The following is a 12,308-nucleotide window of genomic DNA, read 5'->3' on the forward strand; positions in this document are numbered from 1 at the left end:
ATCAAGCTCTGCCTAGGGGTGGAGGAAGAAAGAATCAAGAGCTTATGAGTAAAACTTAAGGGGCAGGCAAATATGGGTGACGCTACTGTAAGCATCTGCTACAGGCCACCTGATCAGGCAGAGGAAGTCGACAAGGCCTTCTACAGACAGCTGGAAGTAGCCTGGTAATCGCAGGTCCTGGTTCTCATGGAGGACTTCAACCACCCTGATATTTGCTGGAAAAGCAACACAGTGAGGCATGCACAATCCAGGAGGTTCCTGCAGAGCATCGAGGATAACTTTTTGATGCAGGTGGTGGAGGAGCCAACGAGGTGAGATGTGCTGCTGGACCTTATACCAACAAGCAAAGAAGGTCTGGTTGAAGATGTAAGGGTTGGGAGTAGCCTTGGCTGCAGTGACCATGAGATGGCGGGGTTCAGGACTGGGCATGGCAGGAGGGCAACAAACAGGGTGGGTGTCAAGAGGATGGGGCCAGACTCTTCTCAGTGGTGCCCAATGACAGGACAAGGGCAATGGGCACAAGTTGGAACACAGGAAGTTCCACCTCAATATGAGGAAAATATTCTTTACTTTGAGGGTGACAGAGCACCGGAACAGGCTGCCCAGAGAGGCTGTGGAGTCTCCTTCTCTGGATATAATCAAAAGCCGCCTGGACACGGTTCTGTGCAACCTGCTCTAGGCATACCTGCTCAAGCAGGAGGGTTGGACAGGATGATCTCCAGGGGTCCCTTCTAACGCCTACCATTCTGTGATTCTGTGATCTGTCATCAGACTTTTTAAGCCCTACAGGAATTTCCTTTATGAAAAAAATTACATCTGCCAGAATTGTTTAGGTTTAATCGCTTTAAAAGGACAACAGCTTTGTTTTGATTCAGTTTACTATTGTGCTGCCTATTAACATTTATTTGACTATGACTCTAACCGGATATGTAGATTTTTTGCCTTAACTAGCTTGTTGGTGTTCTTCTAAGCCCTTTAAATATTGCTAGTTTTCACTCCAAATGTGGGGTGAAGTAATTATTTTCTAGGGAAATGCCTTCTTTTGTATTCTTGAGAAATAAATACTGAGAGCTAGAGAGCTTTTAAGAACTGCAACACACTTTTTCTTGTACCCTCTATTCCAAATATATCCAGATGTTATCATTTTATAAACACTTTAGGTACATATTTGATACAAAAACATTGGTAAATACTGCAAGTATCCTTCAAAGCCTCCAGTGAGCTGTTATAATTTGAGAACATTTTTCAACAAAACAAAAATATTAACAGGTATGGATTCCCACTGGGAAGAACAGATTAGCATTAATTACTAAGTGATACAACAATTAGCTCAATAAAAGCTGTTACCTCTCCTGCTTCCCTAAAGTAATCCGACAACTTTATAAATCCACATTAGTATTTTCACTTAACATACTTGCAATGCAGATTAGTTAATTAGAATTCTTTTTTGATCAGACAACATTCACACAGAATAAATCTGAATGACTAGACATATTTTCCAAGAAAGTCTCAAGATCTACAGCCAGTAGGAATGACAGGAGGTCAATAACCTTGGTGTTACATCAGAGATGCAACCCCAGATTATTCTGCATTCAGCCTCAGGTTACCAGTGACCCATTCCTGAACCAACACAACTGTGTACAAGACAGAGTGCCATTTGCTGGCAATGATTGCTTTGATAGAAAGGCAATACAGAGAATAATTACCAGTTCTTCTCAACAGCCTGGGTAATATTAAATTAAGAAGTCACACAGGAAGGCAAATCACACCTTCAGATAAACCACATGGGGAAAGTAAATCTTTAAATGACTAAAAACAGTATAAAGATTTCCTCAAAGCAAAGACAAATTTGGTGGTAAGGCCATGCTGTGAAACAAATTCCCCAGGAATGATCAAATCTACAATACCTTCTGCAGTTTAAATTTCAAAACCTGCTGTTTATTTTCTGCAGACTTTCATGATGAATTAATTGTTCCTGTAACTTTGACAGTCTTACGCTCGTAATTTGTTCTGTAGGACTGCGCTGTACTGGAAATCTATTTTTAGGTGTTCAGTCCTTCAAAAAACAAAACTGAATGTATACAGTGAACCGGCAATTCACAGTTACTTCCTACATTTGCTGTTCCTGAAATCTAGTGAGAAACAAGAGCATTTGAAGTGACAAATTTAAGACTAAATCCACAAAGTAACTCTGAAGTAACTCTGAATTTCAAAGAATACAGATCAGTTTTGGACTACTAACATATCAAACAAGAAGGCACATAGACATCTCTACTTCTCAGTAAAATGATTAAGCGATTCCTATCACACTGCTTCACAAAAGAGAATATTAATTTTTTAAAGTGCCCAATATTACCTAATGCATATGCTATATTTTTTAATGCCTTTATTTCATTAGAAAGTGCATTCTCAATTTTCTTTGGATAGCTTAACACATCAGAAATAGCATAGCAAGTTAATGTATTTTTTTTAGACATGCTAAATATAATTCTTCCATGGTGACTGACTAAGGTTTTACTGTGCATTACTGCTACACAACCACTGTTGCCCTCTTCCCTTGTATTTCAGTTCTCTATTCATTTTGCCTATGAATGCCCACTTAGCACAAACAGCACTATTTCATACCCATAAGAAATAATGAAACATCACTACCCTAACTAGCTACAGTAAGGCCTCAATGCAACAGGCAATCGTACACAGCATTTTTAAACTGCCTCCTAGCAATAAAATTGAACGTCTTATTTTCCCAATTACTTTTACCAAGGCAGAAAATACCCAAACATACAGGGAAGGAAAAGAGCGAGCAAAAACCACATCCCAAACCCTTAGACACTTTCCCCCCATTTCCTACTACACAGCAGCAGCACAGACTTGGGGTATAGGTGGGTAACCCTAGTGTAGCTGAAGGGGTTTAACCCCCTCTGTTTGGCACTTGGAGACCACATCTGCATGTGGCATCCAGTTCCACGCTTCCCAGGACAAAGACGTTGACAGATTAGAGGGAAGCCAGAAGAAGGCCACTAGAATTGTTTAAGTGATAGAGCAAATGGCACAATAGGAAGGGCTCAAAGAACAAAGTTTTTGTAGCCTGGATAAAGTAACTGCTGTCTTCAGCTATCCCACAGGGCATTATAGAGAAGACAGAACTAGACTCTTAGATGCACAGTGAAAGGACAAGAGGCAACAGGCACAAGTGCCAGCAATGCAAATTTTGGCCATAAGGGACAAACTCATCCCCGTGGGAGCAGTGCAGACCTGGGACAGGGCCTAGAGATGCTCACTTGTCTCCATCCTGAGATGGATTAAAACTTCCAACTGGAGAAGCCCAAAGTAATCTCTGGATCTACCTTGGAGGTTGCTCCTGTTTAAAACAGGAGTAGGCTAGAGATCTCCAGGGGTTCCTTCCCACCTCATCTTTTTGGGGATTCTCTGATGGTATTTATAACTTAACAAGTTATGCAGTTCAGTCTACTGTATATGAACTGGAATTACTTTACAGCTCACTATGAAAGGGAAGAAAGATTTATATTTTTTTTTGCCACTATCATTACAGATCAGGATAACCTGAACAAAAATATTTTTATTTTCTCAACATGACCTTTTGTTTTGAATCAGAACAACAGTAAGCTCTGCTTCTCAGAAACGAGACTTCTGGGACTAGAAGCCAAATTCTCATACAGACTCCCCTTGACAGATCCCACCACTCATAAGTACAACACATCTCCTCTGAGAGGTGGACACAGTTACAGATACAGCAACAGCTCTACAGAAGCTGGGTTTAACAGCTTTTACTCTCACCTTCTCTCTGCCCCATGCACCCCCTTCCACCACACTGACACAGCCATTCCTCACAAGGAACCTGAAAGGGGAACTGATCTGGTACAAAAAATAGTCTGAAAAAAGTTGCACATTTTTCTTAGGGTGTCATATACTTGAGACTACTTCTGAAAAATGCTTAATTACAGCAAAATATTCTAACTAACAGAAATCTGGTCCTACTATGCCAACTCATGTAGATTCCCAAGACCATCATTGGGGTGTCTGCCGCAATACAGGATGAACAATCAAACGTTTAGTTAGCCATTGGATTTTCAGGTGCTTCTCCAAGGATCAATAGCATAAAACTTAAAAATTGTTGTAGAGCAAATGTGTACATACTTTTAGAAAAATTACTTTGATTTAGACCATTTACTGAGCTCACTACAAATGCAATGCTCAGCTCTCCCACTTATTTGAGTCTGTATCCAAACAACTGCTTTTAAAGCACACAAAGACAGTGAAAAATTTGGGAGAAGTGTTTGTTTGAGGTCTACCCTAGGTAAAGTCTAACGTGCAGGTAAGATAAGACCTTTTTAAGAGTCCAGCATACCTCTGCTGCTTCTAAGGCACAGGAGATCATCAGAAAACAGCTGCCAAAACACAGCGCAATGACCAGAATAGGAACATGAGGAACTCTAAATGACAGGAACGAACATGTGCAAGAAAATCTCAAATGATGGAAGGTACCCAACTAGATTCCTGAGAAACTTACTTAGTTGCAGAAAAAGTAGAAAAGATGTAGAAAAGATGTGCTGAAAAAGAGAAGAGCCCTGTACCTAGAGCAAAACATTGTTATTTATTTAGATATGAATCAAAGGAGTATACTTGTAGAAGATTAAAGAAGTACTATCTTGTCATTGTCTTTTTGCCATTTGCATGAAGGGATACTGCTGTTTGGACACTGAATTTTCCCTGCAAACAAGACCTGTACTGAATTTGTCCATTCTTCTGACAGATCCAGGTAACTGTTTCAGGAGCACAGAGGTGGAGGGATGGGGAAGAAGAAAAGGAGAGGAATGATTTTTAAGGGTAACCACATCACGGGGGTCAAATTTTTAAAAGGCAATGCGCATGGTGACTGCATAAACTGCCATATGATTCATCTAGCTGTGCAAAATTCTAGGTGATAGGTAAAAATACTCTCACCCCCCAAATTTACTTTCAACCTCGACTGTATACCTTTTATTACTCACGCTGCCCAAAATTTTCTTATAATCTTTTTTTTTGGTAGGACCTTAGAGACACACAGCTCTGCAAAAAGAGTTGTTGCTCATAAGGTATTTTATAAAACCAGTAGAACAGCATGGGAAAGAGCCCAACAACAATAGGTAATATATTATGCTTGTGAAAAAGTATAATCTTTTCCTCTTGCTGACATCTGAAAAATAAACATACAGACTCACAGAATGGTTTGGGTTGGAAGGGACCTTAAAGATCATCTGGTTGCAGTCCCCCTGCCATGGGCAGAGACACCTTCCACTAGACCAGGTTGCTCAAAGCCCCATCTAACCTGGCCTTGAACACTGCCAGGGATGGGGCATCCACCAACTCTGTAACTTCTCTGGGCAACCTGTTCCAGTGCCTCCCCACCCTCATAGCGAAGAACGTCTTCCTTATATCAAATCTAAACCTACCCTCTTTCAGATTAAAGCCATTACCCCTTGTCCTATCACTACATGCACTTGTAAAAAGTCCCTCTCCAGCTTTCCTGTAGGCCCCCTTCACATACTGGAAGGCTGCTATAAGGTCTCCCTGGAGCCTTCTCTTCTCCAGGCTGAACAACCCCAACTCTCTCAGCCTGCCTTCACAGGAGAGGTGCTCCAGCCCTCTGATCATCTTCATGGCCCTCCAACAGGTCCATGTCATTCTTAAGTTCAGGGCCCCAGAGCTGAATGCAGTACTGCAGGTGGGGTCTCAACAGAGTGGAATAGAGGGGCAGAGTCACCTCCCCTGACCTGCTGGCCACCCTTCTTTTGATGCAGACCAGGATATGGCTGGCTTTCTGGACTGCACATCACTGGGTCATACTGAGCTTCTCATCAACTAACATCCCCAAGTCCTTCTCCTCAGGGCTGCTCTCAATCCATTCTCCATGTGCAGGATCTTGTACTTGGCCTTGTTGAATTTAATGAGGTTTACACAGGCCCACCTCTCAAGCCTGTCAAGATCTCTCTGTATTGCTTCCCTTCCCTCCAGTGTGTCGACTGCACCACAGAGCTTGGTGACATCAGCAAACTTGTTGAGGGTGCACTCAATCCCACTGCCCATGTCACTGACAAAGATGTTAAACAGCCCCAGTCCCAGTGCCAACCCCTGAGGAACACCACTTGTCACTCATCTCCACTTGTACATCAAGCTGTTGACTGCAACTCTTTCAGCATGACTATCCAGCCAACTCCTTATCCACCAAGTTGTCCATCCACCAAATCCATGTTTCTCCAATTTAGAGACAAGGATGCCGTGCGGGACAGTCTCAAATGCTTTGCACAAGTCCAGGTGGATGACGTCACTCATCCCTTATCCACCAATGCTGTAACCCCATCGTAGAAGGCCACCAAATTTGCCAGGCGCAATTTGTCCTTAGTGGAGCCATGTTGGCTGTCACCAATCACCTTCTTATCTTCCATGTACCTTAGCATAGTTTCCAGGAGGATCTGGTCCACAATCTCGCCTGGCACAGATGTGAGAGTGACTGGCCTGTAGCTCTCCAGGTCTTCCTTTTTTCCCCGTTTTAAAAATGGGGGTTGTGCTTCCCATTTTCCAGTCAGTGGGAACTTCACCAGACTGCCATGACTTCTCAAATATGATGGATAGTGGCTTAGCAACTTCACCCACCTGTTCCCTCAGGACCCAGGGCCTTGTGCACCTTCAGGTTCCTTAGATGGTCTTGAACTTGATCTTCTCCTACAGTGGGCAGTTCTTCATTGTCCCTGCCATTGCCTTCTGGAACTTGGGCGGTGAAGACTGAGGCAAAAAAGTCATTGAGTACCTCAGCCTCCCCCATATCCCAGGTAACCAGGTCTCCTGTTTCCTTCCAGAGAAGGTCCGCATTTTCCCTAGTCTTCCTTTTATCACCAATGTACATATAGAAGTTTTTCTTATTGCCCTTCACATCCCTGGCAAGATGTAATTCTATCAGGGCTTTAGCTTTCCTAACCCAATCCCTGGCTACTCAGACAATTTCTCTATATTCCTCCGAGGCAACCTGTCCTTGTCTCCACCCTCTATAGGCTTCCTTTTTGTGTTTGAGTTTGTCCTGGAGCACCTTGTTCATCCATGCAGGCCTCCTGGTGTTGTTGCCTGACTTCCTCTTCATTGGGATACATTGCTCCTGAGCTTGCAGGAAGTGATCCCTGAATATTAACCAGCTTTCTTGGGCCCCTCTTCCCTCCAAGGCTTTACCCCATGCTACTCTACCAAGCAGATCCCTGAAGAAGCCCAAGTCTGCTCCCCTGAAGTCCAGGGTAGTGAGCTTGCTCTGTGCCCTCCTTGGTGCCCTAAGAATCTTGAACACCATTTCACAGCCACTGCAGCCAAGGCTGCCTTTGAGCTTCACATTCCCTTCACATTCACACACCAGCCCCTCCTTGTTGGTGAGAACAAGGTCCAGCATAGCACCTCTTCTCATCGGCTCCTCTATCTATGCAACAACACTGAAAGTAACCCGAAAAAGACATATTTTAAAAAGTGTTAAACAGACAAAACCAAAAGCAAACCAAACTGAACAACCAAAATCACACTCCCAAAACCACAGCAGTTGCACAGGATGGTGGTGTTCCCACCACATACACAGAAATCTAAGCTACTGGTCTCAAAACAATTTGTGAAACATTTTTCTAATCAAGCCATAGAGGAAATTCCTTCCAAGAATGGGGAAGAGCCTAAGCTCTCAGTAACTATGGCATTGGCAGATTCAAGTCACACCAAGCCAACTGATGCCAGAACAAACAAAATACAAAAGAAAAAAAAACATAAAAAACATAACAACACATTCCCAAACACCCCAGTTTTCTATTTTACCCTCAGTGCACTTATAGTAAACATCTCACAAATCAAAGAAAGTTAGCAGAATAATGCTCTTCATTCTTCAGAATGTTTCTTCATTTTTTTCAACAGTATGTGAAGATGGCCAGAATTTAAAGGCATTACTTTTCTAACTACAGAGTGCCTAAAGAGCAGAGAAATAAGAAAAGTCACTTTCTGTAGAGTAATTTCTACACTGAAATACTAATGACCAAATTTTTTTAGCAGTGCAGTAAGAGAAAATTTGGAAAATGTATCAGGCTATAAACAACGCCAAATGCCATTGAAAACACTTATGACCCCACTTCCTGTTATTTGTATTAAGTGTACATTCATTCTGTAACATAATTACCATCTGGAGAATTCAGAGGTTTACATTTATATAATTTTATAGTCTTTTATAGGAATATTTAAAGGAACTACCGACAAAAATACAAAGAGAATGCCTCTTCTATTTTTAATCACCCTCCAAAAAACTAACAAGTTATGCATTGTAAGGCAGTTAAATAAAGAAATTAGAACAAGTGCATAATTACTGAGCCCCTTCTACAAGTGATTCAACTAAACACAAATACGGGCTAAATACTTTCAACACTGCACATACTAAGAATTCCTTCCTACATTACAGGAATACACATATAGACTAATCCTTATATTGAATGGCTTTTACACAGATGAAAACACCAGTACAACAATAGGACAAAACATGACCTTTGGAAAAGGAAAACCAAGACAAAACTAACACTGACAAAGAAAGGCATAAGATGAAAATACCAGGTTAGATCTCGCAGTGTAGTACATTTCTTCTGAATTGTCCAAAAAATCGCTACTGTCAGGCTGTTCATTAGATAGAGATCAAGAAATTCAAGTTATTTACATAGTAACTGAAAGCCAAGTATACATAAAGGGAAATTCTCTTGCTAAAAAAAAGTAGTTTTTAGTTAAAACTCAAACCATGTTCAGACAGTTTGGGGATGGGGGTAAAACACAGCTAAGGGTATCGCCACATTACCAAACACGACCAGATCACACCAAAACAATTTTTGTTCATCACCTGAGCTGCGGTAATGAGCGACAAACTGCCTCAGCAAGAGGCAAGTATGTACCAGTTCAACATCTCAGCACACCATCAACAACCCATCATGATACAGTGGTCCAGTCCTTTGGATTGTGCACTCATACCCATAAGTAAATAAGCACAAAGTTTAAGCATGCTTTAGTGAGACAGAAGCAAAAGGGTCAGAAGAACTGCTTTAATGAAAAGGGATCTACACTGTTATTGCTAGAGGAAGCGACAGGCATCTCTTGCTCCTGCTTCCATTCTCTCCCAGAGTGTGTAGACTGTTACAAACTTCTCCCTCAGTCTACTCTCTCTTTGCTAAAGCATCCATTCTTTGAAATAGACATCTTGTTTGCATTTGATATGCCAATTTAAATCATCCATTGGTTCTATGTCTGACAACAAAATATGTTTTTTCTTTGGTTCCTAGACCCGACATAATAATTTTTAAAATCATAGTTCTGTTTTATCTGGAAAGGACACATCAGGTCTGCATGCCTCATTCTGATATGAGCAGTGAAGCAGTTAATCTCCCTCTTCAGAAAGGTCCAAACAAGCAGTTATAGATCTTCCTTACACACAGGGAGATGAGGCAAGGTCTTTGGATGGGTTTCAAATATGCAAACTCTGACAGAAATAGACAATACTAAGATATTTCCTTATCAGCAGAATTAATATGGATCATTCAAGTCCCTTCTTGGGGCAGCAAGAGCTTCTGAGATTCCAAAGTGCAAAGGTCCTGATTACTAATGCACAAGGTAGGAAAAGGCTCGATTCCTCCCTTCTGAGAACACCTGCCAAAGAAGTGGTCTCAAAAGTTGTGCTTTAATCCCTGCAGAAAATCTCTCTCCCCCGTTTAGTAACTCAGGTCCTAAGGTGCAATGAAAACAACTTTCTGCTCCATTAAGTTGTCCACTAACTGGTTTGTATAGCCAGTGACTGATAAAACAAAAACTAAATGGAAAAAGTACTAAAACTTCAGCTTCTCCATTAACATCTTTTTGCAGTTATGATTCTGTGTGTGTAAATGAAGTTCCTAAGGACCAAAAGCATTGTAAGTTGAACTATATGATGCTACCAGTTGTATTTTCTTTATAATCCAAACAATGCAACAAGGAAGCAAAGCCAGGATAACTTGGAATCAGTTAAAAAAATCATTCTGAGTTAACTGATGAGTTTATAGTAGAAACACTGACTTCATTACCATACTTAATAAACACTTGTATAAACAGAACTCCTAAATGATGTTGTTATGCAGTTATGTCAAGGTTTAAATAACATATCTGAAATAATTGCCTAAGTCTTACGTGTGCTTTGGTAAGCTATTCTCCTCTATCTTTAGCAGGCACCAGAAACTGCAGACTACCTGTGCAGCCAGTCGCTGAGGAAGAGCAAAATTATATACAGCCTCATAGACCCAGAGCCTGCTGACACACTACCAAAGGCCAAGGCACCAGGGAGGAGATTTTAGTACAACTACAAAGCAGTACAAGGAAATCTGTGTCAGAAATCCCACTCATGTGGTTTGTAGACTATAGAAGAGGAAGTACATTGCTAGGTATGCACCCTTCCCAAAACCAGCTCAGAGCAAAGCCAATGTCCCTCCCATCTATGCACTAAGCCAACTTTTTCACCTTAACACCTGCCTTAGAAAAACAAACAGAACACAGAAGTCTGCAGTAATGAAGCAAAGGAGTGTCTTTTTTATCCAGAAAAGTGAAGGAACTGTCCAAATGCACAAATGTGGAAAGCAACAGTCTCCATAAAAAGAAGGAAGCTACTGCAATCATGTGTGTTAGACAGCACAGATGCCTTTTCCCTCACTGCTTCAGTTCTCATACCCCTTGTACTGATGGGTCCATAGGAAGAAAACATTGGCAATACACCTTTAACAGAATACATCAACTGCCACTTTCAGTGTGGCTCAGGTGTGATGCAGGGCCACAGAAAGATTGTTTGCCTGGGAAAATAACAAACCCACAAATATCCATTTTTTTTTAAAATGCATCTTACCTCTTTCCCAGGCTCTCAATTTTATTTCCATTATCAATCATTGTCAATACAAGCACAAGAGAAACATTTGAGTATGCACAGTAATACTACGATTAAAAAAATAACTCTATAAATAAGGGGAATTATATACTTGGCAATGAGGTATAAAGAATAGAGGAAACCCACAAGACGAAGGGCTGTTGCTTAGCACATACATCACACCTGGCAGAGCCGACAAATAAGGAGTCTTGGTGCATATAGTGTAACGGCACCAAAAAATTTAGAACTAATATGTCACGACTTGTCAGAAAAATTGCTGCAAGTTTGGTAGCACTAAAGAAGTATGCTACACATCTTGGATTTCTTCTCCACAGATATTTGCAGGGAATAATGTGCAAAGCATAACCCATGCTGCTTGTTACTCACAAATTCATGATGTGGCTCTGTCTCTTTCCTCAAGGGTGGATCAAATTTTACTTGACCAACTAAAGAGGAGAAAAAGAAAACAAGAATTTAACTTATACTGTAATTAGGCAAAATTTAGCTCCAAAGGCTAACAAAAAAGAAAAATCCAGTTTAATGAGTGCATCATATCCCCACTGATGGAAACTTCTGAGACATGCATAGAGGGAACTTGTGCCTGCTAGAAACTAATGGGCACAGAGAGTATTCTTCTATCACAAAGGCAGCACAATCACAATTTCCCCCATGTACTCATCAAAAGGACCAGGAAAACCATTCAGCAAATAGGGCAGTGAAGTCCCCTCTTTAGAGGAGCAATACAGCTATCATTTATAGAAAAAAACACATCCATTGTGTGAATTCACTTTTGGATCTATTCTGATAGATTCACTAGCACTAAAGGGCCTTAAATGAAGTTTGGAGAGAGCTAATCATATCTTCTAGGACAGCTCTTTGGCAGATACTCTTTAACACTCCTCCCCTCAATTTTAGCTTAGGAAAAGACAACTAAAGCTCCAAGCATTGCTCTAATTTAATTCAAGCAAAAGAATGACTACAATTTGGGGGATGGAGTCTGCTTTTAATGTCCAGTGATCAACCTCCTCCTTTCCTGATTTCTATATGACTGTTTCAATTTGAAAGCAAAAACTACACAAAGATACTAAATTAAGAGAGAAAAATCTTCCTCTGCCTTCTTGTCACCCAGCAGAATCTGGCATCACTCTAAATATCCTTGCTGGAGTGGCACATGAAGCAACACCAGTCAGCTCTCAGAAGAGCTCAGGTTGTGTCCTGTCCAATTAAGATGAAGCAATAGTGAGATTTGCTGAAGTGCTAACATAGGGTGTATTCAAATATTTTATACTAATATTTCTTTTGCATAGTCATCTAGAACTTCTATCCCTAAGTCAAACACTGTAAGTTTTTATTTTCCTATAGATCACTAAAAATG

The 12,308-nt window shown here is 40.9% G+C and overlaps 1 protein-coding gene across 9 annotated transcripts in view; it reads right to left on the reverse strand.

Annotated features, from left to right (window-relative positions):
• The window catches only part of MAP4K3 (mitogen-activated protein kinase kinase kinase kinase 3), a 97,698-nt gene that overhangs the window by 43,362 nt on the left and 42,028 nt on the right, over positions 1-12,308 (reverse strand). For 7 of the 9 annotated variants that reach the window (XR_010372089.1, XM_064446621.1, XM_064446622.1 and 4 more), the window contains 2 exons: positions 11,321-11,379; positions 8,617-8,679 (listed from right to left, as the gene is read on the reverse strand). Coding sequence is in view for 8 of the 9 variants with exons in the window: in XM_064446621.1 (XP_064302691.1) it covers positions 8,617-8,679; positions 11,321-11,379 (122 nt within the window). In the remaining variant the exon portion in view is untranslated. The remainder of the gene's footprint in view (positions 1-8,616; positions 8,680-11,320; positions 11,380-12,308) is intronic. The other 2 variants (XM_064446625.1, XM_064446623.1) reach the window with 1 other exon arrangement.

The sequence above is a fragment of the Phalacrocorax carbo genome, chromosome 3 (assembly GCF_963921805.1).
Source record: "Phalacrocorax carbo chromosome 3, bPhaCar2.1, whole genome shotgun sequence".
Taxonomy (NCBI): Eukaryota; Metazoa; Chordata; class Aves; order Suliformes; family Phalacrocoracidae; genus Phalacrocorax; species Phalacrocorax carbo.